Genomic DNA, 25501 nt, shown 5'->3' with positions numbered 1-25501 from the left:
AATACATATAAGGTTCTTAGAACCATAGAACATAAGGACCTTAGCACAGTATCCAGCATCTCTTCAGAACATAGTAAATGTTGACTGGGGCCCAGGGATATAGTTGGACCCATGGAAGAGGAGCTGCCCAACTAGAGATGTGGTAGGAGAGACCCAACCACTGCTAGACTCAAGCCATAAGGAAACAGGCAGGGAGTGAAAGATATGTGACATGCTTGTCTCCCACCCTCAGACTACTGAGTAAAACCCCATCTGAAGCTGAAGGGAAGGGAGCCATGGGAGCAGACCTACAGGACACACAGCAGGTATGGGGCACGTGTGGAAGCCTGGGCAGAGAACAACCAGAGCTAAAATAGTGTGCCAGGCATTTCATACAAATGAATGAATGATAGATGAGTAAATGATGTGAACGCAAGGTCTAGCACTCAAACTGCAGAAACCATGATCTCTTTGGCTTCCCGCCCCAAAGCCCTCATTACTGCTGTTCAGTGTTCCAGATTTTCCAACCCCTATAGACTCCCACTCTCTCTTTGTCCTTACCTAACCTCTGCTAACCTCAGGGTTTCCATCAAAAATTTTAATTTTTTTTAAAAAGCATGGATTTTATTTAGGAAGTAACACAAAGGAACAGGAGTTGTTCTGAACAGAGCCAAGACACTATCAAAAAGAAAGCTGTAATAATTCCCAGAATCTAAAACGCACACTAGAATATTCAGAGTTTTAAAAATGAAAATTTCAGTGTCACTGTGCCCTATGAAGAAAAATGGATAGTTTCTGAGAAGCCTGCTCCAGACATCTGTGTCACAGGCTCTGGATTCACAAACACCTCATTACCAAATGCCTTGGGACTGGATGTCCTATGCTCAAATGACTCTTGTCACATCTTAGGTTTTGGTTCAAAATATGTATCTGGGATCCTGATTCATGATGCCGATGGCAGCAGCAATGTTGAGAAAGTGGTGAGTGTGTGAGAGAGATGCTCAAGGGTTTGAAGCCAGTTGTAGCCATCCACAGCTTCCTGCCAGTCTCTTCCTCCTTTGCCAATAGAGTTGTTGTGGAGAATATTCAGCACTGACTTCCTCCAGGGGTAATGCTTAAGATCCTGGATTTTAAGGACTTAGAAATGATTTGAAAGCCTTGTTTGGTTTGCTACTCTAGTTAGATTGTTTGCTTTTTCATGGAATGTGCAAGACAAAAATGGGCACTAAATTAGGCATTGCTGACCACAAATGAAAGCTAATTTTAAAAAGTAGCTGCAGACATATATGGGCCTATTTGTATTCAAGTTCTGAAATTATTTTTTCCTAACTCAGATGTACATCGCTAGCAATCCTCCTGTCATGCCCCATAGGCCAAGCCAGCCAGTCCCCAGAGTTTAAGCATTCATTCATACACAAAAACTAGAGTCAGAAATGCTAGCAGAAATAGGACGGGAACCGCAGTTCCTGGTGAGTACCTATATAAGCCTGAACCCCACAGCCCAGTGCACAACCCTCTTCTCACCAAAAGTTACTAAAAATTCAAAAAGCCTTCTCCTAACAATGCACATTATAAGCCAAACTAGAGCTTCAGGTTATACTGGCCACAGTCCCAATTTAGCTGTGGCTTTGTCAGGATTTATCAACAAATTCCATTCAAGATCTCCAAGATCAAATTTCAGAAAATCTAATCTCAATTGGGTTGACTGGCAAAATCTGAGTAAGAGGTATAGATTGGACAATAATATTGGATCACTGTTAATTTTTTTATTCTAATCATTGTGCTTTGTTTATGTAAAAGACTGTCCTATTCTTAGGAAAACAAACTGAAATATTTAGGGACAAAAGAAACATCACGTCTGTGACTTATTCTCAGAGGATTTAGGGGAAAAAAACATGATTTTTGTACACAGAAGAGAAAGGATGATAAATCAAAAGTTGCAAAATAGTAACAATTAGGGTATCTGGATAAAGGGCACTTTTTATTTTATTTTATTTTGCCATTTTTGCATCTTTTGTAAGATTTAAATAACTTCATAATAAAGTTGACAAAAAGCTACTTCCACAAAATAAGACCCATCATGTGCCTTTCACTGAACTGACAGCGTTAAGCACAGTAAGTGCTGCACAGGAAGCCAGAAACAACATCTCCTGCTTTGTCCTGTCGGAGCTAAAATGAGTCATTTCCTCTTTCAGCTGAAGATGCCTTCCCCTATTCATGGAGGTGAGTACTAAAGATGCTTTGCACATGAACACTGAAGGTAAGAGGTCTTGATCCTGTGCCCTCTGTCACACCGCCCTGTTGTCCCTTTCATCCAGCCAAGGGCATAGACTCAAGGGATCGTTCAGACAGATCAATTCAAACCCATCAATGTTCTCCAACAGATCATTCTGTTATTCTCCAAGGCCTATTCAACCTCCCACCTTGCCTGGCTTAGAAAACCTGACGTTCATCCCCTTCTTAATTTTTCTCAAAGAAAAACAGAGTTTATTAATAGTTGATATCTCCTACTGGTGCAATTAGGGAATTCTTATAGTTTTCTGTGCTTTAGAGGTTTCGAAAATGGCTGTGTCTCCCTACACCCAATTGGTATGTTGAAACTCATATATAACAGGTTCCTAATTGTACCCACCTATCACTGCCAAGGAAACTCTAGGATGCCAAGACCAGCTAGTAAACAGATTGTGAAGTAATATGACTCCATTTCTTCTGATGGAGAAAACAAGCCCCATGGCTTGCCTTTGTATTCTACAGTCAAATGGAATCTACAGGTTGGACATGTGTAACCCTGAGGCTGCATGTGCTCTTTCAAATGTCTTGAAGAACTCCTGAAGATAGAAATCCAACTAGATTATTGGTTGAAGAAACTTCTAGGCAAAAATTTCCTGGAATTTCTTAGAGCTACTACATGGTGTTTACTAGTCTTCCAAACATGAAAAAGTGATAGCCCTTTGAGAGACATCTTCTCCTTCAGTGTCAACCAAATCTGAACCTTTCCCTGTGGGCCAGACTTTCTGAAACACTGTTGACAGTCTAGGTCAAGTGATTTTTTATCCAGGGACTGTTCTGTGCATTCTAGGATACTTATCAGTATTCCCGTCTCTTCCCACAAAATACCAGTAGGACACAATCCTAACCGCAGCTTTCACAAAGAGCAATATCTTCAGACACAATCTCAGGTACTGGGAAGGACAAAATTTCCCTCAGAAATGAGAGTAATGTTTCCAGACATTGCCAAACATCCCTGGTTGGGGCAAAATCCCCCTTTTCAAGAACTACCACTGTAAGTTACCTCAGCCCAGCATGAGCTTCTGCCTTTTGTGCAAATGGACTGAAATTTCATAGTGTTTAGGGTAACATTAGCAAATACATAGAGGAAGGATGCTATGAGTCATCAAGAAATGCTTTAGATACAATAGGACCCTGTGGAATAATAACCCTGCCTGGGAATATCAAACTGATGAATCAATCAGTCAGACTTCTGCAAGTTTCTTTCTCCTTTCTGGGCTCTGTCCCTTACTGCCAAATGCCCCATGCTACTTACTGGAAGGAAAGGCAAGTGAGGGAGAACAATGTCATATTGAACATTATGGGAGTCCTTTCCTTTAGGAAATCCAAGGGGTCTAGTAACCACTGTACAGTTTGAACTGCTGGCAAAGCACTGAGGTATTCAGCTGCAATTTTAAAATTTCCATATGTATTTGTTTATTGGCCGCATATTTGCACAAAATATTTGAAATGGAGTTTTCAGTTTACTATATGCAGTTTACTAGGTTTTTAAACAAATAGGCACACATTATGGACAGTGCCTTAACTAAAAATCCTATTTCCACTCCCAAAGTAGTGTGGAGCAGGTAAGGGGTGGTAGCAGATTTACTTGTGCTAGCAGTTGGGAAAGTGAGGCCCTGAGATTAAATCCGAATTGCCAGAATTGGTGTGCATTCATTCTGCTCACCTCCAAGTGCCCCTCAAGGTCATTTCATTCCTTGGTTGACCTCCTTTAATGGCATCTACTCCCCATTATCCTCCACCTTTTAACTAACCTGGTATTTGGTTTGCAAAGGAGCTTCCAATGCCAGTGGGTATCTGTGAAAGCACAGGCAGGAACTTGAAAGCAATTATAAGATCAACCAAGAGAAACAGAAACACAGCTCAGTTTCAGGATGAAAAAAAAAAAAAAGACATCCAAAAAGCAACATTCATAAGAAGAATGCAAGGAGGGTTTAGAACTCAGTAGAATCGTAATTTCTGCCCAACACTCAGCCAAAAATACCATAGTCCTTAATCTGGTTTCTGGTCTAAGACTTAACTGCTAACTTTACAATTGTGTCCCAGTGGTGAGGATCACAACCTACCAATCATTCCTTGGCACTTCATCCCCAGTGTGGAGCAATCTGCCTGGCACCCCAGATTCTTCCTGGCACCCCAGATTCTTTTGCAACAGTTCTGGCATCCTTTAGGCACTGCACATTTCAATTCTCCTACCTCCAGCCCTGTTCCAGGTACCCATTACACTTCGCTCCTTAATTCTCCAAAGATTATAAGAGACTGGAAGAATTTAGAAGCAATCCAGGGCACTAGGATGTGCCCATCCATCCAGTGTGTTTTGAAGTGTATCTAAAACTCTGTCCACCTGATCTTTTCAACCACCACTTACCTGCCAAAGTCCCTCAAATTCCTATTATTTAAGCTGCTGCTTATAAGTAAAGTATAGCATTGCTCAAAACCTGCTCACTTACCTAAGAGGGAGAAGACCCTAGTTTTTCAATAGCAATTTGTTTATGAGACTTGCTGGTGTTTCTCTAAAAAGAGGGTCTGGGATTAGAACTAAGGTCAGATGAGTTCTAGTTGCTACAGAAAGACTGAAACGATTGAAATTTGAGCTGTCACCTATCCTGTCTGATCCACAAGCTACTAGCCACATCTGGAAAATGTAAATATAAATAATTTTAATAACATTAAAAATTTAATTCTTTGGTCATACTGGCTACATTTCAAACATTCAATAGCTACATGTGGCTAATGGCTACCACATGAGCAGAGAAGATCCAGAACAATTCCATGATCCCCTAAAGACCTATTGCACAGCAGTTCTCTAGATTGAACTGATTCTGCCAGGGGGAAGTTCTGGAAAGGAGAGACAGCCCACCATCACAAGCTCCACTGAGGAGGATGGAGAAGAACAGGAGATGGAACAGAATTCCAAAGACAAGATGACAGGGGACCAGACAAAAAAAATTGTGTGCTTTTCCAAGTGCCCATCCCTGAGCAAACATGCATGAGCCTTGCCACAAAGCTCTTGAAAATAAGGAAGTGAATGGGGTTGACTTTGAGGCCCATTTTTTCCATTGTCTGACCCTGGGCTTCTGTAAGCTTCTTGTGAAACAAGAGATCTCCTAGTCCCTGAGGCTCTGCTCACACACAGGTACCTGTGGGCTCCCAGCCAAAGGAAAATCACCAGGCAGCTTGGCAGTATCCAAGAGTCCGCTCAGAGCTGGGAGCCTCTAAATCAAAAGCACCTGGGAGTAAAAGATCATCTTCTCCACCTGAGATTAGATGTCAACAGAGTCTGAGGAACATGAATGGTTTTTAATGCAATTTCACCCTTTCTGAAGACAGTGAAGGAGCAACCGTCACCCTTTACCAATGTCAGTGGCTCCTATTTGCATAGCACTTTGCAGACATGTGGAGCACTTTCACAATAATCTTTTATCTTATTCTCAAAATAATTGACTGAGGGAAGTAGAGCAGATGTGACCCTCTCCACTTTATATAAGAAGAAATTCACGCTCAGAAAGAAGAGAGGTGTCGAAGTCAACATGGCTGGAAATAGCAGAACTAGCCTTAGAAACCTTCCACCTCTTCTGTTTGGAGCTCACATCACCTTTCTCAAGTGATATATGGGTTATTTAGAACTTGTTGAAGTCCCCAAGTATGTCAGCCTAGGTTATATAACCATGGATTATGCTGTAAACTCAGTTCATGCCCATCCCCAAGCCAATGGCCAGGGAGCTCTTCTTCACAAAATGACTTATGTGAGCTCATGGAGAGGGCAGAAGGCCTCCTGGCTAGAAAGATGGTATGACTTCTCCCAGCAGAAACAATGTTGATGTTCTGATAATGGCAAGGGGAAAAGAGTGTTCATGGCTCTGTTTCATTCAGTAGCACCAGGTCTACTGAATCTGTTTTACCATGCAAAAGGCACAAGGAAGGTAATGCTTTCCTTGCTCCAAAACAGTCTGCAGTGAGAGACCCTTGAACAGTCCAGTGGGTTCTGTTTTCTAGAACGCCTGTCCATTTATAAGATTTTCAGTAGTCTGTGGCTAAATATATATGACTTATTTTCAAATTTGAGAGAACTTCTTGCTCATAATGTACAGGAGCCACTTACATACTTGGCTATATAATAAATCCAATTCTATATTTTCTTTTGACAGCATGCATATAAATAAATAGATATGCAGAGTAATTATTGAACTTTCCTTCTAATGAGCTCTAATACTAAATCAGCTACTGTCAAGAAAAATCTTAAAAATTCATAGGATAAATAAATAGACAAAGCAATATTGAGGGCAGTTGATAAAAACCAAATTATCACTTTTAATATGCCCAATAAAATAATAACCCTAGCAACACATGCCTTTCCTTTCCTTTATAGCAACATTCCAATACTTCTCCATTAAGATCCAAATTTTTCTCTACCTCTAAGCCACTAGATTTGAAAATTAGACCACTGAGCTTTCCGTGCCAAACTGGTGAAATCTTCCCGAGGCAAATGGGCCATGCTGGGCTACTTTGTGGTAGGACCTCTACTTCCTCCCAAGGCTGAATTAGTAGAGATTCCAACTTCCCCCCTGCATCCTCCTGTGGCCCAAGACCCAGTTAGGATGCTTTGATCAACAAGCAATAGCACGCCTGGCTAAAAGTGAATTAAACACTGGGTGTATAACACTCCCCGTGTCCTGAGAAAACCATTTGCAGGTTTGACTTAGCAGCTCATGACATTTACAAAGAGCCACCCTTTCCATTTGGGGAGGCTTCTTTCCTCCCAACCCCTCTTTTTTTCCAGGAAGGAAAGATTTCCCCAGCAACCCCCAGAAAGCTTCTGCTATGTCTCAGTGGCTAGAACTAGATGGGATGACCACTCTTAAACCAATCATAGACTTTAGGCAAATGAGATGACCATGATCAGCTTAGAATGATACATGCTCATGCCCTGAGGCTGGATACCTGATTCCTGACAAAACAACTCTGTGCAAAAACAACAGGAGTGGTTGTTGGAGAAGCAACCAGCAGTGTCTGCCAGACCCAGTTAAACACAAGGTTGTGACAGAGAAGGAAGAGAGGCCCTCTACTCCTTGTCTCCTAAGCAGCCTCCCCAGGGAAGTCCCCCTCAACTCTGACCAGTTCAAATCTTCCCACTATTAGCTCTCTTGGAAACAGAAGAGCTCATTCTTAGCACTTAATTTCATTTATATTTAAATGTTTTCCTAGTTTCTCTCTTCTCCAGACTGAAAGCATGAGGAGGGTTATTTTAGCACAATATTGTATTCTCAGGGCCTACCTTGCCTGTTGCTTCAAAGTCTGGATGGATGGATGGATGGATGGATGGATGGATGGATGGATGGATAGATGGATGCATGGATGGATGGATAGATGGATGGACTAACGAACATTACAGCAACTAAACAGGTCAACCCTATGATTTTTTTGAAAATGCAACAAAAATGCCTGAATTTTTGTCTTCTCCCCTCCTCACCATTCTCACTCATTGATATTGTACTGGGAGTAGCTCCTGAGCCGCTTCCAGACCCAGCCTAACTCAGGTCTCTGGCCATTACCTCTCTGGACAGGTGTGCTTTTCTATTAAGAGAGGAATTCTGGAGACTGAGTAAAATGAAGGAAAAAAAAAAAGAAGAAGAAGAAGGGGCTGGGATTGTGGCTTAATAGCAGAGCACTTGCCTCTCACGTATGAGGCCCTGGGTTCAATCCTCAGCACTACATAAAAATAAATAAGTAAAATAAAGGTATTGTGTTAATCTACAACTAAAATATTTTTAAAAGAAGAAGAAGAAGAAAGTGAATATAAACCAGTAAGAGAGACAAGCAATTATCTTGCTAGATAAGTAGCCCAGATGTTTTAAATGACGAAACAAGTTTGAAAGAACATCTTGTACATGAGTCGTAAATCAGGTAGAGACAGAATGTTCTTGTACAAGATGAAGCAAAGTGAGAGGAGAGAGAAAGACTTTGAGACTGGAAGTGGTGGAAGAAGTGCTCAGACTTTTACCTTCTTGGCTTTTAATTCACCCTGCCCCTTTCTACCAATGTATAATTGTCTTTGCGTAACAAGGCCCAACGGAAGCTGAGAGGCCAGAGTAACCTTACTGAATTTATTAAACTCCTCTCATAAGATGCCCAACCCTTCCTTCTCTGAGGCCCTAGAAAAAGAGATTCCCTGTAAAATTGCCTTTCACCCACTTGTCAAAAAACTGAATGGCAAATAAAAGCTGGTCACCTCAGGGTATTTTAAATAACCCTCAGACAGATGTAGTGAGGAAATTCAGAGAAGTGGAAGCAATTCTTAAAAGTAAGTGAGCAGACTGTGGGATGTCAAAAACTGTTGAAATGCTCACTGTAGCCCAGAAGACCTGTATATGCTGTCACCCACTAATGGTCATTTTGCCATAAACATAGGAGTGATTTTTATTTTCCACCCCAGTGGGAACCATTTCCATGTATTTGTACCACTAAATGCCAGCTTTTTTTTTTAATTTTAATATTTATTTTTCAGTTTTCAGTGGACACAACATCCTTGTTGGTATGTGGTGCTGAGGATCGAACCCGGGCCGCACGCATGCCAGGCGAGTGTGCTACCGCTTGAGCCACATCCCCAGCCCTAAATGCCAGCTTTTCATTAGGGAATTATTTTTGTGTCATTAACATTTTAATTGGGATTTTTCTCCTCAATTATAAAAGTAGTGACTTTTAGTTTTATTTAGGTAATTTAATAACGGCTTATTTGATTTTATTATAAAAGTCATCATTTTTTTATTTTAGAATCATCCTCCCAGAGATTCTCACTGCCAATATATTGGTGTGTATGTGTCTGCAATGTCTCTCCTGTGCGCATGTGCAGAGGCCTATGTTAGAACCGGGATCGAACACATCTACTTCCTGCACCCAGTTCTTTTTGTTTTCTACATGTTTCTATTATTGAAAACTTTATTGCATTAATTTAAGGGTAAAACAATATATTGTTGTATGCTTAGGTCCTGATCTAGTCAAACAATCCTTTGTAATTTGGTTTAGATGTTTTCCCAATATTCTGTTTATAAACAATGTCATGGGGAATCTCTTCATTCTGAATTGGTGTTTTTTACATCTCTGTTTATTGGATAAATATCTGGAAATGTAATTTTCTAATTCAAAGTATAACCAACAATGTTAAATTCTTAATATATACTGTGAAAAAGGATACATCAACTTACATTCAAAAGGACAAGATGCTGGGCCCACCCTTCTATCTCACAGTCACAGTTTGTCTATAAACTCAATATCATTCCGAAATTGTCCATGTTGGGAAAAGAATAAAATAAAATATCTTTTATGAAAATACTTTTAAAATTTAAGATTTGGTTAAAACACTTTTTTTTATTATTATCAATTTTTAAACTACCCAAGATAAAGAAAACATTACCTCTCTCCACCAAATATTCCAATTATTATAGATCTTTAAGAGAACAAAATCTTTACCAATTTCCCCCTCTAAATGTAGTTGACAATAACATTTCATTTATTCAGAACCATTTATTGAGTACCTACTCTATATGGAGTTTTATATTTAGTATAAGGAATTTGAAACACACACAGCTAGGAGTGGGGGTATTCAGGGGTTGAGGCAGAGAAAGATAAGTCAGATTCATTATCAATGCTACTATGATAAGGTAATGTTCAGGGTGTTCTATGGGCTGAGAACCCTCCAGCCTTGGGAAACCAAAGAAGCCCCTGCCTGAGGGAGAGGAGACTAAAACAGGATGAGGAGCTAGCTGGGCATTTTACCAGATAACTACATGCCAATCTTTATTGCTTCTGAAACAATACAGAGATATCAGTTTTCTAGCAGCTATATTCCTACACAGAAAGAGAGCCATTTGGAGGGGATAGGGAAGGGGGTGTGTGACAGAAAAAACTTAAAATGAGCCACATGACAGAAATGCTAGGACCCCCGTGGGGTACACTGGTTAACATTTTCCCACAATCAGCCTGGCATTTTAGTGAATGAGCTATGCAAGCTGAGGCTGATTACTAAATTGCTTAGAACTACACAGGGGATTTTAGAGAACTGTGAGGGAAGACACAGAGGCAAGATAGAACAACTGTCAAGGGAGGAAACTTGAAGAGGAAGACAGAGGTGCCTAAAAAGGAATTTTGTCAAGTGTCTCTCATGTAATATGCTATAGAACACAAAATCCTTGCTCTTGAAAATCCATAAAGTAACAAAGGACTGAGTATGGCCTCCAACAGGGTGGAAGGTAAGAACAAAGACCACCTGTTGGAGGCTGTCATGCCTGGTTATTCATCCTGCATTCTGCAAACATTTAAGTGCTTTGTGTGCTCAGAACACTCAAGCCCGAAATCCTCCATCTAAACCACATAGGCTATGAAAGTGAACGTGCTCTGCTGCTCTTTCCATAATGAACCAATGAGCCTACTGGGGCTCCAAGTGTCTGAGCATATGCACCTACAGAGCTTTAAAGTAAAAGTGAGGATTATATATTCCAAAGTACATTCCAGAAACCGAGGTGTGGGTCAACCTCTCTGCTCAGATACACCTATGGAAAGCATCCCAAATCATTAAATTTTGATTTGCAAATAAATTGACAATTGACAAAACCAAGAGTATCAGCAAAGCACCAAACTTTCTGTTCTCATAATATTAGATCATATTGCTCTCATAATATTAAAATTAATTTCCATCTCTAAAGCTGGGCCTAGAAGCATGGGAATGGAACAATAGGATGTCTGCCAGGCCAAGGATGAAAAATTATTATAGATAAACTACCAAGAAAGTGTTTACCCAGATAAGGAAGTTGACTAATATTTTGTTTTGTTTTGTTTTGTTTATATTGTTGGTTGTTCAAAACATTACATAGTTCTTGACATATCATATTTCACACTTTGATTCAAGTGGGTTATGAACTCCCATTTTTACCCCGTATACAGATTGCAGAATCACATCAGTTACACTTCCATTGATTTACATATTGCCATACTAGTGTCTGTTGTATTCTGCTGCCTTTCCTATCCTCTACTATCCCCCCTCCCCTCCCCTCCCCTCCCCTCCCCTCTTCTCTCTCTACACCCTCTACTCTAATTCATTTCTCCCCCTTGTATTATTTTTCCTTTTCCCCTCACTTCCTCTTGTATGTAATTTTGTATAACCCTGAGGGTCTCCTTCCATTTCCATGCAATTTCCCTTCTCTCTCCCTTTCCCTCCCACCTCTCATCCCTGTTTAATGTTAATCTTCTTCTCATGCTCTTAGTCCCTACTCTGTTCTTAGTTACTCTCCTTATATCAAAGAAGACATTTGGCATATGTTTTTTAGGGATTGGCTGGCTTCACTTAGCATAATCTGCTCTAATGCCATCCATTTCCCTCCAAATTCTATGATTTTGTCATTTTTTAATGCAGAGTAATACTCCATTGTGTATAAATGCCACATTTTTTTTATCCATTCATCTATTGAAGGGCATCTAGGTTGGTTCCACAGTCTTGCTATTGTGAATTGTGCTGCTATGAACATCGATGTAGCAGTGTCCCTGTAGCATGCTCTTTTTAGGTCTTTAGGGAATAGACCGAGAAGGGGAATAGCTGGGTCAAATGGTGGTTCCATTCCCAGCTTTCCAAGAAATCTCCATACTGCTTTCCAAATTGGTTGCACCAATTTGCAGTCCCACCAACAATGAACAAGTGTACCCTTTTCCCCACATCCTCGCCAGCACTTGTTGTTGTTTGACTTCCTAATGGCTGCCAATCTTACTGGAGTGAGATGGTATCTTAGGGTGGTTTTGATTTGCATTTCTCTGACTGCTAGCGACATTGAGCATTTTTTCATGTACTTGTTGATCGATTGTATGTCCTCCTCTGAGAAGTGTCTGTTCAGGTCCTTGGCCCATTTGTTGACTGGGTTATTTGTTATCTTATTGTCTAATTTTTTGAGTTCTTTGTATACTCTGGATATTAGGGCTCTATCTGAAGTGTGAGGAGTAAAGATTTGTTCCCAGGATGTAGGCTCCCTAACTACCTCTCTTATTGTTTCTTTTGCTGAGAAAAAACTTTTTAGTTTGAGTAAGTCCCATTTGTTGATTCTAGTTATTAACTCTTGTGCTATGGGTGTCCTATTAAGGAATTTGGAGCCCGGCCCCACAGTATGTAGATCGTAGCCAGCTTTTTCTTCTATCAGACGCTGTGTCTCTGATTTGATATCAAGCTCCTTGATCCATTTTGAGTTAACTTTTGTGCATGGCGAGAGAAAGGGATTCAGTTTCATTTTGATGCATATGGATTTCCAGTTTTCCCAGCACCATTTGTTGAAGATGCTATCCTTCCTCCATTGCATGCTTTTAGCCCCTTTATCAAATATAAGATAGTTGTAGTTTTGTGGATTGGTTTCTGTGTCCTCTATTCTGTACCATTGGTCCACCCGCCTGTTTTGGTACCAGTACCATGCTGTTTTTGTTACTATTGCTCTGTAGTATAGTTTGAAGTCTGGTATCGCTATACTGCCTGATTCACACTTCCTGCTTAGCATTGTTTTTGCTATTCTGGGTCTTTTATTTTTCCATATGAATTTCATGATTGCTTTCTCTATTTCTACCAGAAATGCCGTTGGGATTTTGATTGGCATTGCATTAAACCTATAGAGAACTTTTGGTAATATCGCCATTTTGATGATGTTAGTTTGCCTATCCATGAACAGGGTATATTTTTCCATCTTCTAAGATCTTCTTCAATTTCTCTCTTTAGGGTTCTGTAGTTTTCATTGTATAAGTCACCTCTTTTGTTAGGTTGATTCCCAAGTATTTTATTTTCCCAATCTTTTTCCCTCCATTTCATTGTTTCTCAGAGGGGTGTTTGAAAGACACACCATCAATCATATGCTATCCAAACAAGTGGTGATGTTATTGTAAAGCAGTGAATCAACAATGATTTAATGGGATGTGCCTGGCCAATGTCATGGTGGCCACATGTGCAGACATCTGAATTGGCCCACTCTGCTTCCATTGGCCCAGGAAGCCTAGCAGCCAGTTGGGAGTTAGGCCTACTCATGCACTAGTGTCATGGTGGACTTATTAAGAAATACACTAAGAGATCCTTTTATAATTAACAATAGTACTTGCCTTTTATGATACTGAGCATACTGTGTCATATTTTTCTAAGTATAGTTGTCTAACTTTGTGATACAGGAATGCACCACTATTTAAATCTCATTTATCCAGCAACCTTAACTCTGGAATATATATGAAATCCAGGAAGCAAGCCAAATAGGCTTTTGGGCAAAGCAGAACAAAAATCCATTTCCCTATAGGACTAATAGGAAATTCCTTTAGCCCTCACTAAAAGCTTCATTATTCTCATGTTAAATTGCTTAAATTTTCTAAAATTTGTTTATCAGCTTTCTGAATTCATAGGCCATAAGAGGTAGAGTGTAAGGGGGTGTTGAGACTCCTAGAAAAGAGTTTACTAACAAAAGTGAAAACTATTAGCTGTCAAATTGAATGTAAGGGGAAAAAAGCAAAAGAATGTAAACAGAGAGAGAAGGGGTGGGGGTGGGAGGATAGCAAAAGAAGATTCATAGGCTGAAAATACTCAAGTCCTAGACATTTGATTTAGCAAAGGGTCCTTGGTCTGCAAGACCTTGGTCTGTATTCATTCTCTGTAGGGTAGCCTATATCCACCACATCACACCATAATCAATACTCCATGGAAAGTTTCAATTAAAAAGGCAGGGAAGTGAATAATTTTAGAAATTTGTACCCAATTAATTAAAATAAAGGTTTTGTCTCCCAAATGGTATATTTTTGTATTTAAACACGTGTTAAGCCCCCCAAAATGTGTTTTTGTTGAAAAATGCACAAAAATAAAAGAAAGAATGGGCTGAGGATTATTATTTCCTTGCCATTTGGAGCTTGCCCAATTGAGGTTTTGCCTGTTCTTAACAACCCTCTCATTTCCTTCATTTCTGGTGTTGAAATCTGAATCAGCTTCAGTTACAGCCACCTACTGTACAACCACATTTCGGTGGCCTTTGTCCTCCACCTGTCCTTACATTCAAATTAATGTGCTTGAAAAGATTATTCAAAGAATCAAGAAAAGTCTCAGAACATATCCATCAGTAATTTAGAGACCATAGGGATTAATGAGAAGAAAGACTTGCACAGTTTGTGGATTCTAATTGAAGTGATGGGGAAAAGCAGGAATCAGAGGAATGAAAGTGCTTTCAGTGCATCTGTGGATGAGAAATAGTATACTCTACTTGGCCTTATAAAAACAATCGCTCACTCAGCAAGTGTTGCTGACCTACTTTAAACAGGTATAAAGGAGAGAGTGGGGGTGCTGGATATGTACATGGTGAGTCTGAGATTACTCTGCGACTTTGATGACGGAGTTCAAGAGGGGACAGTGGCAATAGGCCAGTCACCAAGGGTTTTCATTTACCCAGAGCTCTTATACTTGATTAAATACAATAGTTACCATCTAAACTAGGCTGTGAAGATTGTCTCTGGATTGTCTGTGAATTAGCCAGGCTAAGAGAGACTATCCATTTATAATACCCAGAGCTTGACAGCCAAAGGTTTCTTTCTCACCCATGACAAAATCCAGTGGGGGTCAGAGTGGAACTCAAGGGCCTCCCATTTCTTGATTATACTGAGCTTTTACCATCTTAAAGTCCTCAATTATGTCTCCCTCTAACCAGTGAAGGGAAAGAGACAAAGAATGAATATGTAAAACATTAAAGGCCAGGACTAGAATAGGAATATATTACTCCTGCTCACTTTCAGAGGCCACAGCTCAAACACTTGATGTCGTCTAATTACAGGAGTGGCAAGGGAGTGGGCTTGAACCATGTGGACAGAAAGGAGAGGAGAATCAAATTTTGACAGACACTAGAAGCCTTTGCTACTCCCATGAATAGATTCCCAGGGTTCTAACTGAAGTAGGAATTAGAGGGGAACAAAGTCTTTTAACACATTCTTGAGGATTCCTCATTGAACTTGTTGGCTTTCTCAACAGTGCATGCATCCCATCCTTAATACTCCAAAGATTCTCCCATTAGGACAATATTACAGATGAGGACACCAGGGCCCAGACAAGATGCACCGATTGTCCAAGGTCACATAGCTACGGAATGGCATATGGAGCGAAAGGGTCTTGGCCTCAGTTTCCCCATATATTAAAGTGTGAGGTCAGATCCTAATATCTTTCAAGCCTTTTGGTTCCTTTCAGATCCAAAATTTCAGTATTCTGTAACTACTGACATTCATTCCTCCTAAGTCAACTAAGCAGACAGCCAGTAACCAGTAATTTATCTTTTCTTATTAATTCTAAATTTCCTCCTCACATCCCAAGCCCAAGTTTTCAGAAATTAAAATGTACTCAGTAGACAAGGTTACTAATACAATAGAGATTCATTTTTATAGCAAAGTAGGTTTGTGTTTAACTGAACAGCACGTGCGCACACACACGCACATACACACACACGCGCACACACACAACCTTGTTTGAGCAATCTTTTTTTTTTTTTATTGGTTGTTCACAACATTACAAAGCTCTTGACATATCATACTTCATACATTAGATTGAAGTGGGTTATGAACCCCCAATTTTACCCCAAATGCAGATTGCAGAATCACGTCGGTTACACATCCACAATTTTACATAATGCCCTAATAGTAATTGTTGTATTCTGCTACCTTTCCTATCCCCTACTATCCCCCCTCCCCTCCCCTCCCAACTTCTCTCTCTACCCCATCTCCTGTAATTGTTTGAGCAATCTTGCAGAACATATGTCCTCCTCCTACCACTCTTGTCCCATATTTGTCAGCTTTGCCATAGTAACAAGCAGTGAGACCTCAGTGGCTTACAACAATATTCACTATTTATTCCCTTTACCTAAGGACATTGGGTCAGCATCAGGTTGGCTGTGGCACTGCTAGGATTGGCTGAACTCTTATCAGCTTATCTGGCTTTCTCTGTCTTCTCATTTTGGAATCCTGACTGAGAGTATAACCACTATCTGCAGTATCCCAAGGGCATTTGGAGACTCAAAACAAGAATACCTGTGCCAAACTATGCAATTATATTTAAGGGTTCTGTTTGGATTCAGCAAAAAACGATCATAACTATTCGCATCCCATTGTCTAAAGCTTTTCCCATGGCCAAGTTTAAAGCTTTTGAGTTGAGATGTGCAGCCTTCCCACAGGATGCACATAAGCATGTTCTATGACAATAGATGGGAATGTGTAACCCTATAACTGGGAAGAAGGAAATAGTGGGGATACTGCCTCCATTGAAGTTCTAAATGCAGCTTTTCCTGTGGAGAGGTTGCCATTCCCACCTCCACAGCCCCTTTCTTTCCATCTCCTTTCAGCTGAAGCTGGGGCTCTCAAATTTCAGCTTCAATTACATCACTTAAGTGCTCATTAAAAATTTCCTTGCTAAGCCCCACCTTCCAAATATTTTGACCCAGTAAACCTAAGGTGGCAATGGTGCCCAGAACAGTGTCTAGGAACTGTGCCCCAGGAGCACTCATTACTCTTGAAGGGCCACAGGTGGATTCCCATTACATGTGGCTTTAGAGACACTTTGGACAGTGGGGTATGCTGAGCTAGCCTGGTATCAGAAGAAAGGGGTGCCTTGTAGAATTCAGAACCTCCTGTCAGTGGGCCTCCTAGAGCAGGCATTACGGATGTTAGGTGACATCATGACAGTCAGTGGTTCTCAGCCCTGACTACACATAGAATCATCTACACCTTTTTTAAATCCCCATGTCCCCCTGGGCCTAACTCTGCAGGCATCCCTCAGTATCCACAGAAGACAGGGTTCAGAAACTCTGTGGATAACAAAGTCTGTGGATGTAAAATGGTGTAGCATCCTATGTACATACTTTTCTGTATACTTTAAATCATCTCTATCTTACTTATATTACTTAATACAATATAAATATAGGTAAATAATAAATATTCCCCCAAATTGTCACAGTATAGTGATGGTACAGATGCAATGTTTTTTTTTTTCCAAATATTTCACCCCAGGGTTGATGAATTCACAGATGTAAAGCCTATAGATACAGAAGGCCGACTGTCATCAGAATCTCCAGGGACAAGGCAGAGGGATGGGGACTTTAAAGAAGTCCCCTTACTCATAATGTGAATGCTAGATTGAAAACCCTGGTGTCTGTTGAACAGCTTTGTCAACTGCAAGACATAATGTACAATTTCTGGATGAATTTTAATTGTAACTAATTGATCAATGATCTCATGAGCGACTAGTTCCTCTAGAAATCAGGCCAATTTGGATTTTCCACCATCTGTCCAGAGTGTGCACTGGCCAGGGAGCACTGAAACTCACCCAATTCTTATTCTTGCCCTTGAGCCAAAAAAGATTGAGTAAAAACAAACCTCCCTCAGATTTAAAAAAAAAAAAAAAAACAATGTTGCTGGGATCCTGTGGTGAGGGAGTGAAGCTGGTGTAATTGGAAGCGATGCCTCCAGCCATGGGTAAGCATGCAGCATTTGATTTACTAAATGACTCCAGTACAAAGGAGCATACATTATAGTGTGGCAATTAGCCCAATTAGGTTGGAAGTCAGTAGATCTTTCTGTGGAAGTCTCCCCACAGCACCAACCCTCAGTGAGGTCCCAGTTTGCCAATGCTCCTTCTGCTGATCATCTGCTTCTTACAGAGTGCAGCCATCATCGTGCATAGCACAGGTCTCCTCTTTGGTGCATCTTCATGGAGCATAGAGTTCCCTTTCAGGAACCCTGGGGCTTATGAGAGAGTAAGGAGGGATATGTTTGAAATCAGAGGTGAATGTTAGAAAGCAGTTTCTACCCTATTTCTAATAACTTTAACGCAGTCCTGATTCTCTGACTAACCTGCCAGGTTCTAATGTGATAAACATTTTATATAGAAATAATTCCTTTGTGGAAAGTTCCAGATGTTTCCCACCGAGGGATAGCACCAAACAGGGAATAGGATAGAAATACATTCAAAAAACAACAAAATGTAAACTTCATAGTAACAGCCATAAAAAATAATAGTCATGGATGACCTCTTGAACAAGGGTCTTCTGTGAATATTCACTAATGTGTAAGTGTACCACTTGGGCTATGGACAGGTGACCATTCATTGCTGTGGCCACATGTTTGCACAAAGCTAATTATTGGTGGAGCATGAAGAGCTAAAACTTTCATCTGCCACTAGGCCAAAATTCTCTTGGCACTGAATCTCCAATTTCCAGCATCTCCATGAAAGATGAGTTACCATATTCTAAAACCTCTACAAATTCTCCTATCAACAATGGCAGATCACACTGGTTCTAAGTCTAGCATTTATCATACTCATACTCAGGTAAGACCACAGTTTCTTCATGCAGGAGATGTTCAGTTCCAAATCTTAGAGTCTTGTTCACTTTTGAGGCTTCATTGATTCTCTTGTTCATTCTATTCATTCTTATTCATCCAAAGTCATTGACTTTGTACAGAACTTGTGTAACAGTCTTAACTTTTAGCCTGGTATGAAATGGCTAAAACCCTCCTGCTTCTCTCTCCACCCTGAGCAGATTATGTCCTTTGTTTTCCAAATTAAATTCTGGCCTTCTGTATTGGAAAGAAAAGCCAGATTCTTGGAAATCAAGAGCACTTGGGGGTTCTCACACTGTGTTTCAACCTCAGGCTGTCTAATACTGGGTGGGGAAGGGCAGATAAGAAAACCCACTGGGCAGAGGGGCCCAAAGGAAGTGCCTAACACAATGCCTAACACTTTAACCAGTGAAGGCATGTATTCAAAATGTGTTCTCAGGAAATGAGACTGTTATTTTTATTTTTTTAGGACAAGAAATGCAGTAGAAATGTAATTGAGGCTAATTATCAGAAGGTATGACAGGAAACACACTCACCTTGTATAATACAGAGCTACAGGTAAGGGTTATGGGGCATACGGTGTTTGCCCACCATTCCAGGCTGGCTCAGTCTTAGCAAAACCCAATGTGTTAAAAATAGAAATAACACAAACATTCAGCAACATTGGAATGAATAAATAAGTTATGATACTTCATTCAGTGAAATATGAATGAGATAAAATGAAAATGAATTATGTAAAACTACATGTAATGACAGGAATGAATCACACAGTAATGTGGGATGATGAAAGAAGCCAGACGCACATACATTCTCTTTAAATGCATGCGTATGATTCTATTTATATAAAATTCAGAAGTAGGGGCTGGGGTTGTGGCTCAGCGGTAGAGTGCTCACCTCCCACGTGCAAGACCCTGGGTTCGATCCTCAGCACCACATAAAAATAAATAAGTGAAATAAAGGCATTATTTACAACTACAACTAAAAAATAAAATATTTTTAAAAAATCAGAAGTAAGTAAATTTCATCTGTAGTGTTAGAAGTCAGGAGAGTAGCTCCTACTGGGGTAGTGTGGATAGATAATAGGAGAAGGCACAAGTTGGATTTCTGGGGTACTGTTAGTGTTCTGTTTCTTAACCTGGGTGATACAATGGACATATTCTCTTGGGGGTAAACTATTGCAGAATACTTAATGGTTCATATATGTAAACCACATATATAACAGTATTTAAAGAAAGACTTAGATGAGGCCTTGCTTATCCATCTGAGAATTGGGCTTGCAAGAGCTGAAGAGTCCTCAGAATTCCTGCCTAGCATGTTAGGTCAATTTCTACAGTTAGGGAAACTAACTGTAACAATGACAGATCACAATGGTTCTAATCTAGCATTTATCATACTCATACTCAGATAAAACCATAGTTCCTCCATGCAGGAGATGTCCTGTTCCAAATATTAGAGTCTTGTGCACCTTTGAAGCTTCATTGATTCTCTTATTCATTCTACTGTCATTGACTTTGTACAGAACTTGTGTAACAGTCTTAACTTTTAGGCTGGTATGAAATGGCAGCCAGAGTAGAGACCACACTCAGTATCGACTCACCTAATGCCTGATCTTGGGAACAAGAGCTACAAAATTGGAGAACCAAGATTGCTGGAATCCTGGGTTGATTTGCTCAGGGGCTTGGTGAGCCAGAACAGGCAGATGAAGTCTAACCAACATAGGCTTTAGGGTTGATAGTGGAGAGTGGTGTGTTGAATCTTGGATTTGTATTTTTAACTCTCAGGAGCCACTCGGCCTCCTCTGCTAGTTCATGTCCTCCCTAATAGAGGTAGTGGAATCAGCACAGGCTGTGGTACCATGGCCCAGATTTTCAATCTAGTTTCTCAAAAGGGCAAGTTTCCAGGCCATGTTTTGATGGACCTCTTTCTCAACTGTTGGCCTCTGTGGAAGAGACTTGGCTTAATGAAGAAGGTAATGAAGGGAGGCTTTTGGAAAGAGCCTAAATAGGATCTATAAAGGTCTAAAGAGGATTGGTGTTGACATAGAGGAACCCAAGAGAGAAGGGGGTTTTCTTGGCGTCCATACCACAGCAGCAGGCGCAGGGTAGGAAGATGCATTGGATAATATGATAGGAAGAAACGTTAGGATAGGAGAGCCTTGAGGACTCAGAAGGCAGAAAGCCAAGTCAGGTAGTCACAGGCAAGGTGTGGGGTGTCACAAACTTGCTACAAAACTGCTCTTCAGATGCAAGTTTTGTATTTTTAAAGCACAGTCAAACTCACAGAGATAGTGGGGAAAGAAGCCTGCAGTGATTGACCTGGGATCCAATATGCCAGGCTGACTTTCTGCTAACTGGACTCCAAATATTTCAAGGCTTTTGCTGCTATAACATCATGAAAAGCAGACTGTTGACCCCATTAGATGTTCCAGCCTGAGTTGAGGTAGTACATAAGGAGAGCTGGCTTACCCTTGATCAAGATCCTTTTGGAGAGTTGAGATCAAAATCCAATGGAGAGTTGACTCAGAGAGATAAAAAACCAACTCTATCCCTAACCTCATGTTTGCCAGCCATAAAAACTGGCAATGGGCAATACAGGTATGCTTAATGCTGGGACTCACCGTGGGTCTGATGGGAGTTAACATTTAGCTCAGCCCCCTGGGGGTGGGGGTACAGCTGCCATTATCTTTTACTCTAAAGGCTTACTATTGTGTTTCTCCTGCTGAGGTGTAAGATGCAGAATAAGTTGAGAAATCATTATGAAACACTACATTGATTCCACTATGAATGTGTCTAACTCCCTGGCACAAGGGTTTCAGCATTAGAAAGTACATAGTAGTTGGGGCTAGGGTTGTGGCTCAGCGGTAGAGTGCTCGCCTGGCATATGCGAGGCCCTGGGTCTGATCCTCAGCACCACATAAAAATAAATAAATAAAGATATTGTGTCCGACTAAAAAAATAAATAAATATTTTTTAAAAAAAGAAAATACACAGTAGTAATCAGAGACCAGGCTATGTCTCAGGAAATCCCAGAGAATAGTTGTCACCTTTTAGTCCATAAAATGCTTCCTGAAAGTTATAGAAAAAAAACCAAATTTTTATTGGGAGTGTTTCTTTGATCCTGCATCAGTTTATGAGCAAGTAAGAGCAGATGACAAAATCTACTTCTGCTGAACCTACCCTGTATCCCCACCCTAGCATTTCTTTAGTAAAAGACTTGGAACCTTGTTTTGGAAGATCTGCCTAGATAGCATCTGATCTCACCAAAAAGGTGTGATTTATGGCATGCTGAGTCCAAGCATTTTAATATAATGCCCCCCACCCAAAGAAGATAAGCTTCAATAAAGGGATGTTATTTTTAAAATAATAATAAAGTCTTGACCAGTGGGCAGAAGAATCCAGAATCCAATTTCCAACCTAAGATGAGATAACCAGATTACCAGGACAAAGAGCTCTTTCTGGGCTATCTGTACCTGGTTAAGCTGGATTAGGGAGATCAACAGAATCTGAGACCAGCAGGTATAAGCAGGGCAGAAGCCAACATGACCTCTCAGCCCTGGCTCTCCTGTTCTGCTCAGAACTACGCATCCACTTGTTGGGTCTGTTGGGTCTGTTGTTTTAATCTCCACTGTCTTTCCAACAGAAGGGGGAATAATTGTTCCATCTATCATAGACTTTCTGCAAATCAGGATGATTTATCAGATGCTCTCAGATTTGCCCAATTGCTCTGTCCCCATGGGTAGATGCCTGTCAGCTTACTAAACCTCTCCTTACTTCACTTTCTCATCTGTTAAAAGGGAATGGTAATGATCTGTACCTACTCATGGTGCCATTGTGAGAACAAAATAAAATTCAAATGATTAAAGTACTTTGCCCTGTGCCTGTCCCATCACAGATGCTCCAAAAGAGTCACATAGACATTATTTAAAACCCTTTCAGGGGCTTTGCCCTCTTGATGTAAGTTAGATGATCCCTAGGGATTAGATGGGGCCGATGGTTGAGAATGTACAACCCAGGAGGGCATCTGGAAGGAATCTGGACCTTTAAGGAACAAGATGCTGGCTACCTGACAGGACCCATTAGAGGACCAGGATCCATTATTAAAACAGCTGCCTCGGTGTAAGGGAGCTACCTGATAGTTAGTGCCCTTGTGCCCTACACCTTTGCTGTCACTGAGCTTTTTATTTCTGAGTATGTCTTGCAGGAGGAAGTGTCGGGTGGAGAAAGCCTTCAAAAAACTGCCCATTAAGTGACTGTCAGGAGGAGACTCACACTCTGGTCAGGAGGAATGGGCGAAGGTCTTTTGGAGGCTCATCAGACAACACAGCTTTGCCCCCGATGCTCTCCCCTTTATTTAAAAACTAAAACAAACAAACTAACTAACTAACTAAAAAAGAAAAGAAATAAAATAAAATTTAAAGAGAAATTAAAGCCCTGTGTTTCTGAGAATTTACACTTGGTTCATCAAATCTATTGTTTTCTGAGTGTCATTTAAAGTCTAATAAAACTAATGAGCCTTCTTTTTTTCTTAATGTTTTTGAAATCCTTTTTCTTAGAAGGACATTGAGAGGCTTTGAAAGCTGTTCCAAGGGTAAAAATAATAATATTAATAATAAATTGCTCAAAACTCTCAACCCCTGCAGGTTCAAAATTTGCTTAATACTCTGAGCTCAAGGGATTTGAATTATTACTGGAGTTTATTATATTTTATAATGGGACTTCACAAAAGGGAGAAAGAAACCACGTGGAGGTTCACTAGAGTTCATTGTAAAGTTTGCTTCACAACCATGCTCATAGCCCAGGCTTCCAGGCTTGGGCTTCCAGGCTTCTGAACCTTCAAAGAAAGTGCCCCCTACTTGGCAGGATCTGTGGAGCTAGATAAAGTCAGAAACTGAGAAACTGACTTTTCAGCCAGGATTATTTGGGGCTGGAGATTTAAAGCCAAATCCCTCCTAGAATGGTTCCCTTGTAGGGCATACAATCTATGTCACATAAAATGCATGATATACTGTCAGATGACTGTGGAATGGAAAAAGAACATTTTTTCCCCATTTGGGATGTGTGCAAAGGAGTGGACTACTGTGACTCCCCTTGAACTTTCTGTTATCATCTGATGACCTCTGGCGGTGGAATTTTTCCCAGCAAGTGCAAATCGAGGCTTCTGAGCCAAGCCATCCCATGTTACATTTTCCTACATTCCCTTCCTTCTGTTTTGTCATTCACATTAAGCAAGGAGCAAGAAACAGTTGTAAACACCCAGAATAAATTGGTGCATATGCCTGACCAGGCTGTCATTTCAAAAAAGTTGCCTGCTGCCTCTCTTTCAGGCAATCTTTGATACATTTCCTGTAAGAAGAAAAGGGAGCCAACATGAAGGATAATGTGGCATCCACAGTTGTTTTCATGCTGCTGCTTTTTCTCAACATCAGACTCCTGAATGGTGAGTAAGAGATTGTCCTGCTCTCTTCCATTGCTGGGGTGTTTATCAAGAAGGTGAAGAGATCATCACAGCTTTCTTGCAATGCAGTTGTGAGAAATAAAAATGCTTATGTCATGTGCTGCTAATAAATTATTTGCAACCCTTTTGCATTAAAATTAATGCAGAAAAATTAATGCAAACTTGTCATTATGCTCTCTGCCTTCTATTCTCATTGAGGAGGGTAATGAAACACTTCTGAGGACCTGAGTTCTAGTCCAGATTCTGCCAGTTGCTGGCTGTGTGACCTTGAGCCAATTGCCCAATCTCTTTGGCTTTCCAAATTCTCAAAGTGAGGAAAGTGACATTTCCTCCACCACAGATGAAATAACAAATGTGAAAAATCTTGGAAAAACCATGAAGGGATGTAAAAGACTGCTATTGCATGGTGAGAAACAGATACAGCCAACTCTGTTATCTGCTGATTTGGAAAATAATATCCACAGCTAAATTAGAGGTGTGCCTGTACATTATCCACAACTAAATTAAGTGTGTCTGTGTACATTTCTGAGTGTCAAACACTATACATTTCTGAGTGTGCCTACTTATGAGTGTACCTATGTGCATATTAACTTTTTATACTGCCTGATTGCAGATGCTCCTCTGTGAGTACCTGTGTTGGTATAAATCTGTGTGTGGGTTTATGCCTGTGTGTGTACCTATGAGAATGTCTGTATGTGTACTCTGTGTGTACATGTATGTGTAATAATATGTACTGTTGTAAGTGTGACCCTGTGTGTATTTCTCTGTGCATGTATGTGGGGTGTGTGTGTGTGTGTGTGCGTGTGTGTGTGCACTTGGGATGTGGGATCTATGTGGACATCTGCCTAACACCTGCATGTGTGATTCCTGTGTGATTGTCCCTGTGCGTCTGTGTATTAAGACAGTCTGTTACATGTGACTGTCTCTAAAGAGGATAAAGGCACACATCGTAATTTCACAACTTTACCTTCCTCTCTGAGTTTCCTAAAAATACTATTGGTGACCAGTAAAATGTGAAAGAGAAGCTTTTATGAAAGAGAGAGAAAAGGGAAAGCAGAGGTCAGAATCATTCATGAGGGAAATTCTAAGTACTCCAATCATGAACAGTAGCCCCGAGTGTCTTCAACTGTATTACTAAACCATAGACTTTGGGGTTTTTAAATAAACTTTTCTTCCTATGTCACATACTCCTCCTCACTCATAACAAAAACCAACAAAAGGAACCTTGTGTGTTTGCCATGATTCCCAAATACATCATCCTGAAGAAATCTCCCCTAGAGGATGAGCAATGACAAATATTGGCGGAGCTGCCCTAGGCTGACATGGACTGCTTTCACGGGGCCTATAAACTGGCATGTTGCTCAGCTCCCACTGGCATGATTAGCCTGGTATCCTGGGCCCGTCCTGTGAACCATGTTGT

General features: G+C 40.5%; 1 protein-coding gene across 2 annotated transcripts in view; it reads left to right on the top strand.

The window, feature by feature from the left end:
* PRLR (prolactin receptor) overlaps nt 1-25501 on the top strand; it is a 143239-nt gene that overhangs the window by 103367 nt on the left and 14371 nt on the right. The window contains exons 2-4 of one of the 2 annotated variants that reach the window (XM_081304476.1): nt 2175-2239; nt 19097-19185; nt 23951-24063. In XM_081304476.1, the coding sequence (XP_081160602.1) occupies nt 23994-24063 (70 nt within the window). In that variant the 5' untranslated portion in view covers nt 2175-2239; nt 19097-19185; nt 23951-23993. The remainder of the gene's footprint in view (nt 1-2174; nt 2240-19096; nt 19186-23950; nt 24064-25501) is intronic. The other variant, XM_081304475.1, reaches the window with a different exon arrangement.

This window comes from Spermophilus citellus (genome assembly GCF_964194105.1).
Source record: "Spermophilus citellus genome assembly, chromosome: 1".
Taxonomy (NCBI): Eukaryota; Metazoa; Chordata; class Mammalia; order Rodentia; family Sciuridae; genus Spermophilus; species Spermophilus citellus.
This window is presented reverse-complemented; position numbering and strand designations above follow the sequence as displayed.